The sequence below is a fragment of the Platalea leucorodia genome (assembly GCF_965183815.1).
Source record: "Platalea leucorodia genome assembly, chromosome: 5".
Taxonomy (NCBI): Eukaryota; Metazoa; Chordata; class Aves; order Pelecaniformes; family Threskiornithidae; genus Platalea; species Platalea leucorodia.
In genome coordinates, this window is record NC_138827.1 from 23848618 (window position 1) to 23869644 (window position 21027).

Sequence of the window (21027 nt, forward strand, 5' to 3'; positions counted from 1 at the left end):
GACTTTCCCTCTAGTAGAACAAGGTCCCAAAAGGTCAGAGCCTCATCGGGTGGAAAGCACCATCCACTGGCTTTAGCACATGGGTCAGGTTTTCGTTACCTGGGGGTTGATTCAGAGATGTGACTGTTACACAGACCCAGCTAAGTGGGTAATTTGTCCATGCCAAAGGGCTTTTCAGCAGAGTTGTTCTCCCACCACACACACAGACAAGGTTCGTTTTTGCTCATGCAACTCTTGGTTTACTTTTGACTGCAGACTGTTTCTGTGACGGAGTCCAAAGAGAGTATCCTCGGCGGGGTGCTGAAAGTGCTTCTGCACAGCATGGCCTGCAACCAAAGTGCACTTTATCTCCAACACTGCTTCGCCACACAGAGGGCTTTGGTTTCAAAGGTGAATTCTCTGCAGATGCTATAATATATTCTGAGCAGCACTGATGGAGGATGGGGCTGTTTTCTTCCTTTGCATTGGGGTCACTTCACCAAGCATTTATTATTTTGTGCAATATTGATTTTCAGGAAGTGTGGTCTGGGGGTTGATAAATGCTGACTGTTTTTTATAATCGGTACCTGTATTTATGCATTTTGGGTTTGACAGCTGCACGCAAAGGTACGGTTCACCAGCCCAAGCATGGTGTGGGTTCCTGCTGGCTGGCGGTAAGCGGGCAGAGGCACCTAGACAGTAGAAAACACAAAGCAACGGTTGGACTCGATGATCTTAAGGGTCTTTTCCAACCTTAACGATTCTATGATTCTACATGAATCTCACTTAAAGTGGGTTTGTTTTACTGGGCCCATAATTTAAACAATTTCCCAGTTTCTGTAGGTGTATGGGGAATAGCTCGAAGTTTTAAGCCTGAGTTTTTGGAACTGATGTAAATCAGTCTAAGGGTGTAGATGTAGGAACAAGTTGCGGGAGCAGGTAAAATGAGTTGCCTTTCAGTGCTGCCAGTGAGTCTGCTTTTGCCGTACTGTAAAAGCAAAGTGATTAAAATTAGCATCGTTCCCTTCAAAACAGAGGGGATTGGACTTCCTCTAATGCCAGTATATGCTCATTGCTGAGGATTGCCCTGGCCTTTTTGTCCGAGTGCTTGTTCCTGTCTGTCCAAGCACTAATTTTCTCATGTGCTGTTTTTCCAGTTCCCTGAGCTGCTGTTTGAAGAAGAGACCGAGCAGTGTGCAGATCTGTGCCTGAGGCTCCTGAGACACTGTAGCAGCAGTATCAGCACGATACGGTCGCATGCGAGTGCCTCTCTTTACCTTCTGATGAGGCAAAACTTTGAGATTGGGAACGTGAGTATCTGCTGCACTTCTTTAGGTTATTACATGTAAACTGGTGGGGACTGCTGGATGGAGCTCTGTGTATTCCTGTGAAAGAAAGGCTGTCAGAGGGCTTACATCAAAACAATCATGACGTGCAAAGGGAAGAGAGGTATGCGGCAGTGACATGACTTTCCCAGCTCCTGATCTTGCAGTGCCTCACACTGCTGGTCAATGCATAGCAGGAGTGTCCAGTCTCTGGTGTCAGAGCCCAAGCTGCATGCCCAGAATCTCTTTGCAGGCAAGCTGCCTGTCATGTCGGTTTATAGAGAGATGCAGAGCCCTGCCTGGGACATCCACTGCCAGACTTTCCAAACCTGTCAGTTCGGATTGGACAGTTTGCACTCGAGGGCTGTTTGGAGGAACTCCCCTCTGCCTTGCCTTCACACACCTCTAGGTGAGAACAGAAACAGCCATGCAGTTTGACGCACCCATGTGCACTTGTCAAGAAAATTCCCAGCCTTAACTCTTCCAGTTGATATTTTTCAGGCACCCATGTAGCTATGTATCACAAAGTGCTTCCCCAGACAACTTTGTTTACACTGCTGTGGGTACAGTCCCCCACAGTGAGTAGCAGAACTGGAGGGAACAGCCCAGGGACTGTTAGTGGATTGATAGCAGCGAGTTAACAGTGACTCCAGTCTTTAGGGTAGACCAAACCAAAAGCAAGTGTCTAGGATGAAGGCTGTATTCACAAGGGGGAGGTGAGCATCATCCTGTTCAGGGTGCTTGAGAGGAGAGCAGGGAGAAGGAGAGAAAACTAAAACTTTTGCGTGATAACCTTCACCTGGAAGTAAATAATGCTGTCATCAGATTATGAAGTCAGCAGCATCAGAAGTTTATTGAAACCACTGCTCTGTGACAGTCCTTTTCACAAAACTTGTGTTTTCTTTTTTGTATCAGGTGTCTGTCAGGAGGAGGGTGCAATGACCAGAGCACTGATGTGGCAGCAGACTGTTGCAGTATCTCCAGGTTGTTGAAATACAATAACAATTTCTCTGTTGCAGAACTTTGCCAGAGTGAAAATGCAGGTGACCATGTCTCTCTCATCCCTGGTGGGGACATCCCAGAACTTCAATGAGGAATTTTTGCGACGTTCCCTGAAGACTATTTTGACGTATGCTGAAGAAGATCTGGAACTTAGGGAGACAACATTTCCTGATCAGGTAAAAGAAATACCACAAGAGAAGTAATCTGTAGTTCATTATCAGGCTGTTCTTAAACCTCCATCTATAGCTGGAATTTGCATGTATTCCCTGGAGGGGGTACATATTTTTTTTTAACACCAAAGTACATAAAACTCAGGTTCTTGATTAATTCTGGCACTGAGGTGCAAAACACACAAAGCTTCAGAGCAACTGTGGTCCAAACATAGCAGTATGTAGCTCAAATCCCCTTGCCAGTTCATTACAGCAGTATATTTTTCACAGGTCCAGGATCTAGTGTTCAACCTCCATATGATCCTCTCTGACACAGTTAAAATGAAGGAACACCAGGAAGATCCAGAAATGCTGATTGACCTGATGTACAGGTAGAGTTTATAACCATTGCACTGTAGGGACAGTAGATGTCAGTGCTCCACATGATGTTTGAACAAAGCTTTGTACCTACTGCACTTGTATTTAGAGTGTGCAGTATTGTATTTCTGTGAACTTTGATTACTTGTTTTTTATTAGCAATTACTTTACTTTACACTTAAACCTGTTTTACACTGCTTGCCATGATTCACATTTCACCTGAAACCAATACAGCTACTTGCTGTTTGGTTTTGGACTCAGATGTTGCACATCTGAGCCCTTATAGAGCTTGTTTTTGGAGCAGTTCCAGGTCTTAGTGCTCATGGACTAATATGTACCTGTCTGTTGTGTTTGAATATGGTGTTGATAGGTTTTGTTTGGCATTTATGTAGCTTATCTTGGATAAAAGTACTTTCCATTCCCCAGCAGTCTCTGACAATCTCATCCTCCACCCGAGTAAAGACAACTCTCCCTGCCTGCATCAGGGAAAACTTAAGGATCTCCCAGGACCTGCTTGCACAAAAGGCTTTTTGGTGCTGGTACATATGATGGTCTCCATATGCAAAAGATATTCCAGACCTATGTTAAGATCCCAAGTACCAAATTGCATGGTGTTTTCTGCACAAGTGGTCCTGAAGGATTCTTAGAAGGCGGCAGAGATTTTGTCATAAGCAACCAGGCAGGTCTGCTCTGATTGTCCCACATCTTTGGCTTACTGCCAGTCTCCAAGTGAAATATAAGCTTTGGTCAGGAGCTTCAGGAGTCACTCATAAAAACGTTCTGCGATCAGGGGGTAGCTGCAGTTGTTTGCCGGCCACTAACTGGCTCAGAAATCTATAAAGTAATTTAGGGTAACTTTACATCTATGTAGCTTCTTATCTCATGTATTTCTAGATAGCTTAGCACTGAGGGTGGTTGTTATTGAAGCAGAAGTAACTAAATACTAATCACAGAGGTTTTCTTTTCAATTAGGATTGCAAAGGGCTATCAGAATTCCCCTGACCTGCGCCTGACGTGGCTGCAGAACATGGCTGGAAAGCATTCCGAGAGGAGCAATCATGCCGAGTCAGCCCAGTGCCTGGTCCACTCTGCAGCCTTGGTGGCCGAATATCTAAGCATGCTGGAAGACCGAAAATACCTCCCTGTAGGGTGTGTTACATTTCAGGTAGGAATTATCCTCCATAATGTATTTTTGGGTTTTGTCATCTGAGTATCTCCATGTGCCAGGTATTACTGTGCCTACAAATTCACACTGCACTTACTTTGTTTTAGGGAGAATGCATTACAGCAACTTCTGGAAATCTTTATTATGCTTGAAGACTGTCTTGATTCGCCTAAGTCTTTACATCCGTAGTACTGAGTGAATCCAGTTCTTTTTATTTCTCCATTTAAGTCATGCGTTTTTACCTTCTTTGATCTAACCATTTTGTAGAGGGTGCAGTTGATGAAAGTAGTTCCTGTGACTAGTAATGTTAAGCAGGGCAATACTGAGTAGAGCAAACAAGCACATACTTAGCTTTGAATGTGTAGGTGGTCCAGTCCATTTAGTTTAAGCGTGTGCTGAAATACCATGCTGATTCAGAAGGAAATTAAACGAAATGCATGTGAAAGTTGCCTCTAAAAATTTTAGGATTTGATTGAAAATCAGCTGGCTTTCAAAGTATTGAGAGTTTTGGATGTTGTTTAAATTCAGTAAAAATATTTTATCTACATTATATCTCCTTAGAACATATCTTCTAATGTTTTGGAAGAGTCAGCAGTTTCTGATGATGTTGTATCACCAGATGAAGAAGGTATCTGTTCTGGAAAGTATTTCACAGAACCTGGTCTGGTGGGATTGCTGGAACAGGCTGCAGCATCTTTCTCCATGGTAGAAGATTTTAATTTCTTTACCTATCTTCTTCAGCAATCTTATGCTGCTGGGCAATATGAAGGAAAATGTTTTCTCTATGTATAACTCTATTGTAACCACTTAATTTGCATGGAGCCTTGGGAGTTTTGCTTGTTCAAGACAGCTCGGTTTGCCCTCTGGAGTAAACTGTGCAAAGAACAGGACCTGGGACCAAGAGGCCTTTGTGTGGTTTTGGTGTCTTTCACTTCAACCCTGCACATTTGGGAGTTCACAACAGTAAAGAAAGGCCGTAGTGTTTTTCCTCCTCTTCAAAAAGAGTGGGCCGACAGCTCTATGTGAGCCGTGTTAATGAGTTGGTAGTAGTGTGTCCATCAGAAACCAAGGAAAGCAAGTGAATTATTTCCCACAACGCAATACGAAACATCATTCAGTGGGTTGAAGTACAAGCAGCAGCAACTCTAGAGCAAAGCCCTAGAACCCCTGCTGCGGGCTGGCTAAGCCATGCGATGCAGTGTCTCTGCCTGCGATGGGCTGGATCCCCTCCATTAGAGACATCCTAAGGAAACTTCACAAAGCCTGTCTCATGGAGTGCCAAAAGTTGGATGTAGAAGTCACTTACGTTGAAGATGCACTAAATAGAACAAGCTGTACTGTGCCCTTAAGCTTCCATATTTCATTCCCATAGATTTGGTTAGGATCCTGTTTAGCTTGTTGTGTTCTTGTGCATATATCCATCCAAAATATCCCAGTTTTGATTCTGTTTAATAATCTCATTTACTAGTAGCAATGTGTAATGCAGTAGGCTCTTGATTCCAAAGGTGACTGGGGATTTTGTTCCATTCATGTATGGGTATATTTTAAGAAAAGGTGCTGATTACATCCCAGTGCCGCCTTTTCATTTTGCAGTTTTATAATTTAAATGCTGGTAGTATGTATCATTCTTGCTGTTGAATTGACGGAGCAACCTGATGGACCTTATTTTTGTAGGCTGGCATGTATGAAGCAGTTAATGAGGTTTACAAAGTCCTTATTCCTATTCATGAAGCTAATAGAGATGCCAAGAAACTATCTGCTATTCATGGTAAACTCCAAGAAGCATTCAGCAAGATTGTTCACCAGGTAATGATTTGAATTTTCAGCTGCAATGGGAATGGTGAAGAAACTTCAAGTGCTCAGTGCAAATAAAAACTACCTGTTAAGGATAAAACATTTTAATCAGATTACACGAGAATTGTCAAACGGTGATCCACAGTAAATGCAAGGATTGCTAGTAGAATTTTTTCTCTCTGGACATTTAACGTGAGAAACATCACGTACCAAGTGAGACATCACGTACCAAATTTCATTGTAACTTTAGAAATATCCAAGAGTTAAAAATTCCAAACATCTGTCAGTGTATCCTTTCAGATGTTATTTTAACCTGTGTTTTGCATGCTGTATTTCTGGGAAAAATACTGTATCTTGTCATTAGCCTGGTAGGTAACGTTCAGAAATGTTGGGGTTTTATTTGTCTATTCATATGGTGGATAAATAATTGAAGGAACCTTTCTAAACTTAGATGGTGCAAAACCCATCAGCTTACGTGCTGAGCATTTGAGGAGAGACATCAGAAGTTATCAGCCATCACAAAGCCCAACCGACCTCAGCTAAGCAGGAGACAAGAGCACTTGGCAACTCTCAAGAAGCACGTGTTATCTTCTAGGAGAGGCCCGTTGGGTGCATGCCTTTCTGTCAGGGCAGGCAAGCACTCGGCAGGCCCTCCTCCAGTACATGCCAGTGCTACTCTGAGCCCCCCACCCCAACCAGCTTTCTGGTCATGGGCTGCTGGGTACATTGTTTGTCCATTGGTGTAGTTACCCTTATGCTGCCATCAGCTGGTCAGTAGATGTTGATTAGTGCATCGATTTCATAGGATCCAGCTGAGAGTCTGGTGGTTTTCTCCATGTTCTGGCGTTGTCAGATTCCTGAGGTTAAGTGTACCAATAGAGGACAATCATTGAATGTCGTTCTAGGCCAAAGAAGGCTGTTTCAGATGCATGATGACTTATAATCATTGAAACCATTTCAGGTTTATGATACCTTACATTGATGGTCATGTTTTGGCCTTTGAAACTTTTTTTTGGTTTCTGTGACATGCGCTTTTTACTTTTTATTACACAGAGTACTGGCTGGGAGGTAGGTAACTCCATTTTAGTTAGTAAAGAACACTAATAGATTTTTCAGATGACTCACGCCAATGCTTGCCCACATGTGCTAGTTGTGGGTATTTCTGTTGCTGTCTGCTGTTAAAACAATTCATTAACCAAAGAAATACCAATAAACCGATTGTGGTTGTAGTAGGAAGTTCTTCATAAGAAGCCGTAGGTAGTGCATGGATGCTGATGTGTTCCACTAATGAGGTTCTTTGGTGAATGAGCCACTGTATCATCACTAGTTCATTTTTATAATTTGTTTATATTTCTTTTCATCAGCATTGACACAGAATATCATCCCTTCATACCATATTTTCACCCCACCCACAGGGGTCGATTTAAGCAATAATGCTCAGAGGTACTGAAACACAAAACTGGTTTACTGCATGTGCAGACCATATCTCAGAGAATAGGCGGCTTCATTCTGTTCATTTAAGAACAATCAATTTGTATGTAGCTGTTTATCTGGCAGTAAAATAGCTCGAATGTGTTAACTGGAGTCAGTTTTGCTGCTTTCATTTTTGGAGAGGCTGTTTGCTTGCATTTCTACAACATACACCATGAGAACCACACATTCGGATTAAAAATAGACAAAGCAGTCGGCTTCATCCACAGTCACACACAGCACAGGGCCCTAGTCCAGTCAACACAGTGGGTACATGAGCATTGAGGAGTCTCAGAAGACATTTTAAATGTTTTGTGAATATGATGTTACATTATTTGCTTAGTCTTCAGCTGTCCAGTTAATCTCTGCTTTTCTGTGAATCAGGCAACTCAGTATGGGCCATCTCACTCCATGTTTCCACCACAGGAGAGCGTTTAAGCCCACATTTCCTGAATTGAGGCCAAGAATTAAGTTCTTTTGCATTGTGTGGTGCAAGTAATTTGAGCTGATGATGTCTGAACGCTAGTTTTAATTCCAGCCTAGCAGGAAATTAAATTCAGTAGCTTAAAAGTAACCCTTGACACTTAAGGGCTGGCCCTGTAAATCGTTTGCTCGTTCCTGTAAAAAGTCCCAGCAGATGAGGCAGCACAGCAATCCAGAGTACATGTCGTAGGAGTGTAAATGATCTGTGTCCAATAACCAACAAACATGAAGGCCTGTGAGCATCTATTTTGATTAGACTGCCCCTAAATCGACCCCTGAAGAAAATCCTGTCATTGGTTATGATTCTAACATCACTCAGTCATGTTTTACTGCATGGTAAAAGACACCCATGGTTTCTGTTCTCGTCTGTCATCGTGCTCCTTCGTTGCCACACTTTTTCTGATCTTTGTGCTTTGTAGCTTTCAGATTTGTTGCATGTTTTGCCCTTTTTCCTTATTTTAAATACTTTAATTGATGCTCACCCTTTTTTATTTTAAAGTTTATTTGCTGCCAATTTGCTGCTTGTTTGGTTTTTGGAATTTCCCTAATTAAATACTTTCTGTTTTCTCCTCTATCGCCCTGGTTGCTGACCCTCCTCCCCACTCTTACTATTGTCTGTTGTGGTAAGTTCTTACTTGTGGATTTCCCCCCCCGCCCCTTCTCTTTTTTTTCCCCTTTTTGTTTTTTGTTTTACACTGTGGAAACCCCAATTTCATTTTACCAAAGAGCTATGCCAACAGCAGGACCCCCCCTCATGTCACAAAGAAAGTAGTATTGCCAACTACAAGCACTGAAGTATCCTGAGTCTGACACCAATGCATTTCTGAGGCCTGCTTAAACATACCAAGTGGTGGGTTTTTCTGCTTGTGTGTTTGTTCATTGAGTTGTTCAGAAAAATCTTTTCATGCTATGCCATGAGAATTCAAAAATGCTTTTTAAAGTATGCAGGGTGAGGTTGCCATCAAATAACAGGACTCCAGGAGATGGTACTTTCAAAAAATCAATATTGGAAGACTTGTAATAGTTGGCAACACTGCAAAGTACCTTGGGTTAAAATTGAGCAAGAAAATAACAATGCTCAGTTTGGTAAGGGTGGTTGGATTTTGCATTCTGCACAGTGTGTATGAAGGAGTTACTTTTATTCTTACATACTTCGGGCTGACTCTGCCTTCAGGCAGCTGCTGCTGTGTTAGTCTTGGTGAAGAAAGCGTCAGACTTGCGTTTGATTTTTCAAATATTGTTGGCAAAGCTTTTTGCGTGCGTGCAAGAGAACTCTAAAACTTTATTCCCAGCAATTTTGAAAGGTATTTACCATGCATAATAACAAATCATGAACCTTCATAAATCATGATGGCTGTTATCTGCTCTGCCAGTTCTGTAATGGCTATTCAGTGTTCACCTTCATTCTCTTCTCCTCCCAAGGACCTATTATTTTTCATAAAATAATAGGAGATAAAATGCTTTTAATAATTTCTCCCTCATATCTGCATTTTTAGCTCTTTTCAGAAACAAGACCATGGAGTATTTTTAAGTTATTTGTTTTGTTTTCAATACTGTGATTAGATAGAGTTTGGTATTGGCTAAATTTCAATTAAAATATCCTAGTGCAGAGCCATCCCGTATGCTTAACACCAGGCAAGAAATTGAGCTCTCCTAATCTCAGGGGGCTGGTAGCTACTGAATGTGTATGTGAGGTAAGGCATAGCCTGTAGGTGTTGGCTCTCTGGAGAAGTGTGTTTCCAGCCCCTTGCTTCCAGGTACAGATCCCCCAACACGAGTCACATACACTTCATGGCTGATGGATCCAGGGCTTTGTGGGGGAGATGCTTCTATCGTATTAGGGGCTAACCAGTGCTCCTCACTGCCCGCTTTTCTCCTTGGGATCCTTATGATAACTGAGTTTCAGCAACAGGACTTATCAGGAAAAGCCAGTGCAGCTGGTCTTCAAGACGATGAAACAAGTACATAAGTTGGGAGCTGCCTTCACACTGGGCTTCCCTGCTGCTACCACTCCTGGGACTTCCCAATGCCCCATTACTCTTATTTTATGCATTTAGTAAATGCTACCAGAACTCCTTATTAATTGATGCTGATCAACAGACAGCATTTTCTTCCTCACTCGTTGTTACTTTTACAGCAACATAAATGTACGCTGCCTGTAACAAATAGCTGTCTGAGCAGATGTCCACGTGGCAGATGTGAGAACCTTGTGAGAACCAGGTTCTGCAAACACTTCATAGCTTGCAAGTCAGTCATCAAGTAGGTAGGAAAAAACACGAGTTAGAAGAGCAGCAGTGTGTCCTCTATTGCTGGGGCCTGCCCTGTGCCCATGGTTGGGGCAGGATCCCACCAACTTCCACGTGGAGCATGCCCAGGCCCTGTGTAAGGTTTGGGGAGATGTTTCGTATGGCAGTTCCCCCTGGGCAGACGTGGTACTACCTTGGGAAGTGCTTTGAGAAAGGAGCCCTGGAGTCTTCTGCCTATAACGTTGAGATTGAATTGAAAAGAAATAGCACAGGAAGCTAGAAATGCTGGGTGTTGAGGGATTTTAGCATGGGTAATATTGTCCAAAACTGTGGCTTTGAAAAGGTAATGATGAGTAAATTAAGGGTTCAGTAGGCTACTCATTCCTGTATGGGTCCAGAGGAACGGGCACTGGAGAAAGACAGAGAGTCCAGGGAAATAGCTCCCAGATGTTGCCAGATGGTACTTCCAATAAAACAGTAATGACTTTGCAGCTGGGGGTCGCACCCTGGGAGGTGCTTCTGGGGATGGCTGAGGTGTGGCAAAACCCTGTAGTCTGCACTGGCAGGTGGAGCTGGGTAAAAGCCCCTCTCTGGAGGAGTGGTGCTCAGAGGGACAGGCTAGGGCAGGGGTCCAAGGAGCCACCCCTGCCACATTAAGCATATGAGCGACTCTCAGTTCGACTCCTTGTTTTCTTAATTGCAACATGCATCTATGCTCTTGCCAGAGCAGAGCTGATGAATTTGTATCTGTCGATGTCCCATAGTAAAGCCAAGATGTGGCCTGCATGTATGAAGCAAAGCTACTGCTGGCTCTGGTCACTTCAGGCTTCACTTCACTTCAGAGCTGGGCATCGGTGAGCTTTGCCTTCCTGAAGGCACTGGGGCAGGCAGCAGCCCTCACCCCAGAAAGGCAACACCGCGTCCTCCTGGCTGTGCCTTGGGCGAGAGGAGCCGAGCCGTGCCTGGGCAGCTCCAGCATGATGCCCCAGAGTTTCCTCCAGGCCAGGAGAAGGTGGTGGCTTGCCGTGACAGTGCTTTTTCCAGTCTCTGGAGTTTGCCTGAGGGTTTTTTTTATTTTAGTTTGGCTTACTTATCCTCTTTGCCTTCCATAGATCATGTTCACCATCACCACAAGAGATCAGTTTTGCCATAGCAAAATACTAAAAAAAAAAAATCATACACGACAGCCAGGACGTCTGTTAAGTGCTGTTGGAAACCAAACACTAGCCCAGATTCAGAAACATTGAGCATTATATACTACATCACACTTTCTCACGAGAGTAAAGGTGAACATTTTAGAGTTTCTTGCTGAAAGGCATTTCTGGTTTGTGCATGCAGCGTCAGTTTTTTTTAACAAAACCAAAGGTGTGATTTATTTTTAAAGCGTTTTTCTTCCGTCTTTCTTAATCAGATTTTCTTCATTACTTTTTCCAGCAAAAATCTTTCTTGTTTCTCTACTTTTATTGCATTTCTGGGCCAAATTCACCACTGGCTCAAATGGAAGCAGGTACATGATACAGTGGATTGCATCTGCTTTCACCAGGAGTGACTTTGGCCCTCTGTACTAGACATTAGTTACTAGAAGAGAACGTAACACCTTCCAGTCGACATGCTATTTAAAAAGCACTTGCGTGTGTGTGTGAGTGAACTGGACATTGACTTCGGCCCAATCCTGCAATTACTTGAGAGTGGATTATGGGGGCTCTGGCGCGGGTTATTTTCGGGGGTGTCTGTGTGCAATATCCCATCTGCGTGCTGCAGGCTGTCAGCAGCTGGACTGCCCCACGCCTGTGCATGCAGGCTACGGACTAGGCTAAGGGGTGTCTGCATAGGATTTGGAGAGCCTGAAATAATTACCCAAACGAAGGGACTTGCCTTTGACTGTTCCTCAGAGACATCTAACACCTCCAGACTCCTCCTGGGGTGGAAAAAGTCATTGCAGGGTTGGGCTAATGGTCGTAACTGATCCATATAATTTCATGTTAGTTTATAATTTCATTGTGGTGTTTGCTGCTAAATGCATTCATGCTGAGTTCCAGGTGTGTTTTACTTTCCCTTCTTTCTTTCTATTTTTTTTCCTTGTTTTTTAATTTCTTTTGTATTTTGCATAAATTCAGGAGCCTGCCTGCAGCCATGCTTGGGGGTATGCATGTCTCCACACTGAAATAACCTTTTGTTTCTCCAAACCTAGGATGGAAAGAGGATGTTTGGCACCTACTTCCGGGTTGGTTTTTATGGAACTAAATTTGGAGACCTGGACGAGCAAGAGTTTGTTTACAAGGAACCCGCGATAACAAAGTTAGCTGAAATTTCCCATAGACTCGAGGTGAGATGATTGTGGCTGACCTCAAATTCTGTTTGTGAGTTGCAGTTTAACTATTTTGCATCAGTTATTTAAGAGCTGCGTTGCCAAATTACAGGAAGCGGCAGAAATTAAAATCATTGGGCAAAACAAGCGCTGTGCCTCTTGGAGCCTGATGCAAGGCTGAGCTTAGACGGTCAGTTGGCAAAACAGTTTGCAGAGCCCCATGCAGTGACCCAGAGCTGGGCCTGATGTCTTCTGTCCTCTTGCTTGTGCCACCTCTGCAGGAGGCAGGAGGAATGAAGGGAGAGGAGTCCCACAGGTTTTCCCTAATCTTGCAGCGAGAACTGCAGGCCTGCTATGACCATTCGAAAGTTTGTGGCACATCATACTGTGTTGGCATTTCTCTTCAGCTGCCTGGTGTAAATGGGATGACCTGGGCTTGAAAAAAGGTTGAGATGCCTTTCAGGATCTGGCTTTCAGAAAGTATTGCGTTTTGCTGTCATTTTGTTGCCTTCACATCATGTTCCTCTCTCCTAGAGACTGAACCCTTTTAAGGTGGCTGAATTTCAGAGCCCCTCAAGTGGGACATCACAGGTCTGAAGTTTGTTTCAGCTGTGAACAAGCAAAGGCAACTCTGGTTAATCTAACTGGGGCTTGTGTGCAGCTCCAGGTACCACGCAGTGATCATCTGTATCATGTAATGGTTAGTCTGGCCTGGTTTTGTGCCAACTAACCTGTGCCCAGATAATGTCTGAGCACGCTTCGGGGAGGAACATGGGTCAGAGACTGTTCCCAGTAAGCACTGTGGACAGATGAGGCCATCCCCAGTGGGAGGGGAGGAACATTTAGCAGCATGGCTCTGGGCCGTGCCATGCTACTTGTTCATAGGGCCAGAGGGCAGACATGGTCCTGTTTTATTTGCTAGAATAGATCTGATGTCACGTTGCTGCTCACAAGAATTCAGCTGCTGTCACATTGCACTGAAAGCAGCAACGTTGTTTGAGGTTTAAGCACATGAAACTGAGTTCACCCATTCACCCAGCCCAGCAAAGCCGCGCTCTGATGCGGCACCTGATTTCCAGGCAGATCCCGTATTGACCCCAGTTTTCAGTTGAGCTCACAGACACACAGCAAGCTCAAATAGCTTGTTCAGAACCACATGGCATGTGTGCGTGCAGTTGGAAGGCTCCCGAGTTCTCCTGCCTTCCAGGGCATTAGGCTTGTTTTTTCCTGTTGCCCCTGGAATGCAACTGATTTAATTCTCCTAGGTTCAGCAGATCACATTCAGCCCCGGCACAGCTACTGTTGAAGGCATGTGGAGCTTCACCTCCCCTGAATATGCCTTTGTGTCTCCAACCCCCATCTCTGATGGCTGCATTTGATGGTTGCTTTCAATACATTTGCTCTTGATTGTAGGGATTTTACGGGGAACGGTTTGGTGAAGATGTGCTTGAAGTTATTAAGGACTCAAACCCTGTGGACAAATGTAAACTAGATCCTAACAAGGTAAGAACACAAGTACAGGTTTAGAAGTAGAACTAACTGGTCCTGAATGTATGCAAACACAATGGAGCAAATCCTGCCTGGAATTTCACCAAGTAGGCAATGAAATCCACGTACAGAGCATCTTGTGACTGCTTGGGATGAGAGCTGGGGAAAATCATCCCTGCAAAGGAATGCAGAATTAGCCATTTTGTTCCCTGCCCCAGGCCCTGCCCTTGTAGTGGTTGGTGGGAAGGGAGGAGACGAAAGGACAGCAGAGGCCCAGGCTGCATTTGCCTTTCTCTGTAGTCTCTGCTGAGTGCAAGGAAGGGAGTTTGCCATTCTCTGGCTTTTTTGCAGCTGCAGCAAATTTTGTCATTCTTGTGCCACATCCTTTAAGCGTAGCAGAAATAACAGGAGCATGCCGAGGAGACAAGACTGCAGCTTAGGGCAGGGCATCATCTGCAAGGAAAGGACGGAAAGACTTCACATGAATAGCATGAGAGGAGAGGGGCAGTGAACTGTATTTTATCCAATCCAGAAACTGCTGAGCAGCTACCCGCACCCCTAGTGCCTGTGAATGCGAGTGTGATTTTTCTGAGTAAAGGCGAAAAACAGTCCTAGTTCTTCCAGAGCTGGCTTCAAGAGGAAAGAAAGCAAGCTGGGTTATTGCACTGCAAAAATGCAGGGCATAGGAGTCAGCTCTTCTCTTCTGGCACTGTACCTCACTGTGCACACCTGGGTTCCTTCTGGCAGGCCTACATTCAGATAACCTACGTGGAGCCGTACTTTGACACGTACGAGATGAAGGACAGGATAACTTACTTCGACAAAAACTACAACTTGAGGCGTTTCATGTACTGCACGCCCTTCACGCTGGACGGCCGAGCTCATGGGGAGCTGCATGAGCAGTTCAAGCGCAAAACAATCCTGACGACATCCCACGCTTTCCCTTACATTAAAACCAGGATAAACGTCATCCACAAAGAGGAGGTGAGGTCTGCACTCTCAGGGGCTTCCTGTGTTTGAAGGGAAATACTATATAAGACTAAGGGAAGTGGTTGGTGCCAAAACTCATGCGTAATGTACTGTTGTATGTGTAGTTTGATAGCACAGCCACATCCCTTCACACCATTACATTAACACAGATGCACCCTCCTGGCCATCACTAGTCTACCTTTCCCCACTCTGCTAAAGATGCAGAAATTCAGCAGAGAGCAAGAGCAGACAGTGCTGTTGTGAGCTGCTCTGGCTGTTCAGTGCAGGGACTGTGTGTGAGACCCCTTTATTTTAAGAATGCCTTGTTTCTATTGAACTTTTCCCTGTTCCTATTCAACCTAAACTAAAACCAGACCAATTTAGAAATGTGGTGTGTCCTGCCACCTCTTTTACCAGTGTATCCAGCTCACAGCAGCTGGTATACGCAAGGGCCCTTGGTGAGCTTTGTAGTAATGCAGGTTGCTCCCTTCCATTCTGCTTGAATGTGTCCTGTTGCTTTGTGTTACAGCTCACTTGCATGGCCTCAATGGACCCAGGCCAATGGGATCCTGAGGCCTTATAGAGAGGCTTATCCCAAAGCTGTGCTAATTTTTCAAGGGTAGGTAGGAACTGATGTGATGCCTGGGACACAAAAATGCATTTTCATGCAAGGCAGGGAACCTATGGGTGTTTAGGCACTGACATAGTGCTGTAACGGTGGGCGGCTGATTACAGTGACCACAAAGTGACATGAGTCTGCCTCCTCAGAAGCAATCTCAGAAAGCTCTTGAGTACCCAGATGTAAAAATGCATTTAAAAATCAAACTTCTTGATGTTTCTAAACCAAGACTAAGAGGATGCATTTCTAAAGTGCTTCTGCCCAGACTGTCAGTCCTGTTAGTGTCCTCCACCGCTTCAGTATGCCACCCCAAAGTGACCTTGGTGTTTCTGAAAGTATGTGTCTGGTTGACAGTCTCAGCCATAACAAGTGTCCCCTATTCTGGCTACTTGCTTAGATCATTTTGACGCCCATTGAAGTTGCCATAGAGGACATGCAGAAGAAAACACAGGAATTAGCTTTTGCAACCCACCAAGACCCTGCGGACCCAAAGATGCTGCAGATGGTGCTACAAGGATCAGTAGGTACCACAGTAAATCAGGTGAGGACTGCTGTCCAACTTGGAGACACTGGGGTAGTGCCTGTCATTCAGTGCAGTGGATGCTCAGCATTGGGCCTTATTTCTAAATTACGTTGGATTTTTTTCCCCGCTCAGTCAGTGGGATGTGTTTAAGGTCACTGGTGGGTCTAGACCAGCTGCTCTTAGTCACTTCGCCATTTGTGTAAGAGTCCTGAAAATGCGCTTAGATCTGGAAATTGGCTGAGACAGCCCTGCTCCTCCAGTTACCTGCTTCTTCCTGGCATTCGCAGTTATTTCTGCCTGCTTCTCCTTCTCCCTTAAAAAAAAAAAGAAAAAAAAGGAAAAAAAAAGTTTTATTACTTTCCCTTTGGTTAGCCAGGCTTTGGTGGGTGGAAGTAGGATTGTGTCCTGCAGTGGTTTTTGAACAAAATGGAAAGCAAAACTAGTGAATGGAGAAAAGTTGAGGAAAAACTGAGTGAGTTTGAGTAAAGCTGTACTAATACACAAGCTGGAAAAAAATCAGCTGGAGTTTCAAGTTCTGGGTTGAGTTTGCAGTGCTGGCAAACACTTCCTTGGTTCCATCTGCATTGTTTAAACTTCGTCTTAGTTGTGAGTTGAGCAAACAGTGTCAAGAGTCTTTATAAGAGAAAACAAATGTAGAATCTGTACATTTTCTCACGCTGTTTTACAAAAGCAGAGTTTTATTTAAAAAAAAACAAAACCTAAAAGAGATTCAGTTGTCATGATGTTTGGTGATTTATGCCAGATTTGCCAGCTGCAATTCTTCAAGATGTATTCTGTAAGGAAATGTTGCATTTTACGAACATTTCTGTGTGCAAGAAGTTTCTCCAGCAATTGGATATGACAGATGGTTCCAAGAAACTTACTTTTTCTCTTCTGCTTCTAAAGGGGCCATTAGAAGTTGCACAAGTTTTCTTGTCTGAAATACCCAATGATCCAAAGCTCTTCAGACATCATAACAAACTACGGCTCTGTTTCAAAGACTTCACGAAAAGGTATGGAGTATTGTCTTCAAACTGCCTGGCAGGTGCAGTTATTACTGCCACACCAGACAGGAACATGTACAGTAACACGGGGTATCGGGAGCGAGGAATATTCATGTTGTAACTCCATCTGTCCAGTTCCCATACGCAGCTGCATTCCTCAGCTGCCCAGCTGGTTCCCTGTTTCTCTGGTGTTGCAGGTCCATGACTTAAGTCAGATCAAGTGGCTGAAGTCATTTGGCTTTGCTGTTTATCAGGAATGAGTCAGTGATCACAGATCAGTTGTGAACAAGTGTTCCTGTTTCAGAAAATACAACTAGCCACGCTGGCACAAATGAACTCACAGCTTGGCAGTGTCAGGAGAAACTGCTGAATTAGCCAGGAGATTTAATTTCCTTCTGAAGTGAATTTCTTCCAAACAGAGCGGAAGCATGCTGGCAGAATTCTCTCAAGAAATGTGCTGGGTGCTCTGCTTTCCTCTTGAGTAATTCAAACTGCAGTCTTGGTCCAGCATCGTTTGCAAGCACCAAGGAATTTAAAAAAAAAAAAAGAAAGAAATAAAAATGTTCTGTGCAAATAGATCCAGTGGCAATGTAATTTTCCCATATGTAGTAAGTGGCATTGATGATGATAGTTCTTTTCGTACCCTTTGTTAAAATCACATCTTTCCAAGTAGAAGAGTTCCTGATGAACATCTCAGTCTGCTATTTATTAATCTTTCCTGGGGAGAGCAGGAGATATATCCATCTTCAAATCCTCTTGGACTGGAAGTGGCTATGTGGAGATCAGCTTTTAATTTTTCTTCTGGGAGGATAAACATAACTAGAGAGTAAATTAAAATTAAAAAGGAGTTGCCAATCTGGAACTGAAATGAAAATTGGAAATATAACACCCTCTCCTTTCCCCATGGACATCAACTGGTTTAGCTGAGTCTTTATTACCTAAAAGACAAGATAGAGAAGGATATTATGTGTCACCCCAGAGGAACAGAATGATTTTTTTGTGCTATTAGATTAACAAGATTAGATTGTGCTATTAGATTAACAAGTCTCTAGCAAGCATGTCCTTTTTCACGTGCCCAAGTTTCACAGGCTTTTGTTTTCTAGATGTGAAGATGCTCTGCGCAAGAACAAGAGCCTGATCGGTCCAGACCAAAAGGAGTATCAGCGAGAACTTGAAAGGAATTATCACCGGTTAAAGGAAGCTCTCCAACCTTTGATTAATAGAAAGATCCCACAGTTGTATAAGGCAGTGCTGCCGGTCGCTTGCCACAGGTGGATATTTGATTTTACTCTTTCAGCAGAGATAAGGAGGGTGTAAAACTGGGGTGTCTGATCTTCCTGGTGATCCTGTGACATCTATTTGTTTTCAATGATGGCTCTTTTGGCTGAGTCCCCTTTTGCCTTCTGTCCTGACTTCAGAGCACATCCCCCCCCAGCAGTTATGGTAGGTGGTGGTTGCAGTGGTTGCTTTTGTTCCTGATGAATAAGAATTTTTTTTTTTCATCCTGCATCCCATTCTTCTTAGATTCAAAACCACCCTCGGTGTGGCAGGATTTTGACACTTGTTTGTTCCCAGTGGAACTGGGATGAGGAGCTCCAGGGGCAGGCAGGGTGGAAAAACAGTTGGTGTCTTCCATGCTGGAAGACCGGTCAACTGGAGTCTGGGCTTTTTGTTTGTCTGCAATGACACTGAACATAAAAGCCCCACTGGGAGTGTATGAAGCAGGTCAGAGCCCGTAGCACTGTAGTCTGCTGGCACCAGCTGCGGCTGAGCAGCAGGACTTTGGGTGCATGAAGTTTCTAACAAGGCTCTGGCTCCCAGAATAGGGGCAGAAGCGTTTCCCAGCAGGTACCCTCCAAGTAATCTTTGGCTTGACAACCCCTGTTGTGTCCTCTGTCAGCCAGGTAGGCTAACGCAATCCAGCAAGACTGCCCTGGCATCGTGGTCTCACAGCAGTGAGTGGGGTGGGGGTTATTTTTTGGAAGGAGCATCGTTAGCACTGAGCAGGACAGTAACAGTGCTTTTAACAACAGACCCTTTGGGAGATTTGTGTGAATGTGGACTTCTGCTCATGTCCATGCCATTGGTTTAGGAGAATACAGCCCTAGTTTTGAACCTCTTCTCATATAAATGTTGTTCAGTGGTAAAGAGCAATGGGGGGACATAAAAAATGTGAAAAGAGAAACTCATCAAAATTACATTATAAAGAGCAAGACTTAGTGCTGGATAAAGAAGGAAATGAGTGTTCGTAGCTCACCCAGCAGTGCTTAGCGATGTTTCTGTAGCTGAATTTGATGTATTTTTCTGTCTGCTGAATACTGCAGAAAGGTGGCCGTTCCTCATTACCCAGGTTCATGACTTTTCAAGCTCTCCCCAGATCACATACCATGTCCTAGCTGTTCTCTGCTGGAGTCAGTTTTCACTGGCTGGGGATGGGTGGGAGGAACAGCACTTCCCTCCCCACCCAGGTGGGAACCTCACAAGCACTTATGTCATGGTAATTATTTTCCAATCATCTTGTGAAATTCAGCCTGTGCAGAGAGTCTAATACAGGTATTCCAGGCAAATTCCACTTAGAGACTGATTTGAAAGACACAAGTAAGATTTCAGTAGTGCAGGTGGTTTGTGCTGCTTCTCTGCGTACACACGAATTAAACTTTGTCAGCTTTCATGTCAGTAAACCTTGGGCAGTTAAATGATCCCAGATACAGACTCAAAACCAATTCATTTGAAAAGCAATGAGTTAATGTCAGTGGACTTAATTTTTTTAGTAACCAACTATAGAAAATACTGGAAATCAAGTACAGAATCATTCATCTGACAAGGCGGCTTATTTCATCATGGAAAATATGACCTCATCATTGTATTTTCTCTCCCTCAGAGACTCCTTCAGCAGGATGAGCCTTCGCAAAATGGATATCTAAACAAGTTAAAAACCAAAATAAAAAAGCACTTAAAATTAAGGTTTTGAAAAGAAAGAGCCTTGTTATCAGCGCTGGGAATCAAAGAAGTTTTATTGTGAAATAAAACTTGGACTTCATCCTGGACATCCCACACACCTCTTCCTCCATCAAAGTGTTCAGTGGCCAAAAATCATTCTGAATTGTCAAATGTAGACTTATCAATGTTTGAAAAAAATCATGACAGTGGTATCCAGAGTATTGGTGATAAGCTGTAAACTTACCTGTTTTTTAAGGCATTTTTATGACTCAAAGGTACACTAAACGCATTTACCTTTATTTATAGCATTACCTAATGTTAAATTTATTTACTTTTAGTTCATATATTTAATTTATATTAGGACCATACGCAAATGCATTTTTGAAGTTTTTAATGTAGTGATGATGGTTATTTTGATGGTACTATTAAATATGTGAATGTTTACACTTTAATTCCCTGTGCATTGGACTTCAGAGCTCGCCGTCCTTGGGAAAAAGGTTCAGAGTAAGGTAAGTCTTACAGTAACACTCCTTAACCAAGTGGTGATTTTTTTAGTGTCCCTATCCTTTTTTCTTTGTAACTCTGGATACGAATTGCTGCAAAGAAAAATAATTCCATCTGTAGCCATCAGAAGAATCGAAGCACCTCTTGTTACCACTTTACCTCCTTCAGTAGCAGTGAAGGGGAGTTTCAGCATGACTGCTGTCTGTACGTGGTCATTTCCACCAGCTAGGAAGTCCAAACAACACAGTAATCTCAGCATGACTTTAAATGTACAATTCACCTTAGCATCGTACATGCAACTAGGCTGCTTTTTTGTGTCTCTTTTTCAATTTAAGAACTAATTTCATGGGGAAGAAGAACAAAAAATGATATCACAGTTCAAGGTAAAAGCTTACATAGAAAGCATTCTTTGCATTGTTATTTATGTAAAGAAAAACATCTGTTTTACAGCAGTTATTTTGATGGCTAGCACAGCACTTCAGGGAAACATCAGAATTGGAGCTGAGTACACAACTCCTAAATCTAGTCCTCTATATTTTTCCTCTCTGTGTTGAACAAGGTCCCTTGGAAGAGGTGGTATGTGATTAAACACAAGCTTATTCTCTCTCCATAAATACCTAAATATGCATACATATGCATATATACATGTGTATATATATTAAAAAAAACAAATTTGATAAA

The 21027-nt window shown here is 43.4% G+C and overlaps 1 protein-coding gene across 1 annotated transcript in view; it reads left to right on the top strand.

Moving 5' to 3' along the window:
- Window positions 1-20871, top strand: part of DOCK7 (dedicator of cytokinesis 7) — a 109163-nt gene extending 88292 nt beyond the window's left edge. The window contains exons 35-49 of the mRNA XM_082313433.1: window positions 256-390; window positions 1137-1289; window positions 2324-2482; window positions 2747-2847; window positions 3806-3998; window positions 4560-4703; window positions 5673-5804; window positions 6846-6860; window positions 12192-12317; window positions 13713-13802; window positions 14535-14771; window positions 15773-15916; window positions 16805-16911; window positions 18006-18173; window positions 19784-20871. Of these exons, the coding sequence (XP_082169559.1) occupies window positions 256-390; window positions 1137-1289; window positions 2324-2482; window positions 2747-2847; window positions 3806-3998; window positions 4560-4703; window positions 5673-5804; window positions 6846-6860; window positions 12192-12317; window positions 13713-13802; window positions 14535-14771; window positions 15773-15916; window positions 16805-16911; window positions 18006-18173; window positions 19784-19826 (1947 nt within the window). The 3' untranslated portion in view covers window positions 19827-20871. The remainder of the gene's footprint in view (window positions 1-255; window positions 391-1136; window positions 1290-2323; window positions 2483-2746; window positions 2848-3805; window positions 3999-4559; window positions 4704-5672; window positions 5805-6845; window positions 6861-12191; window positions 12318-13712; window positions 13803-14534; window positions 14772-15772; window positions 15917-16804; window positions 16912-18005; window positions 18174-19783) is intronic.
- The last annotated feature ends 156 nt before the right edge of the window (window positions 20872-21027 follow it).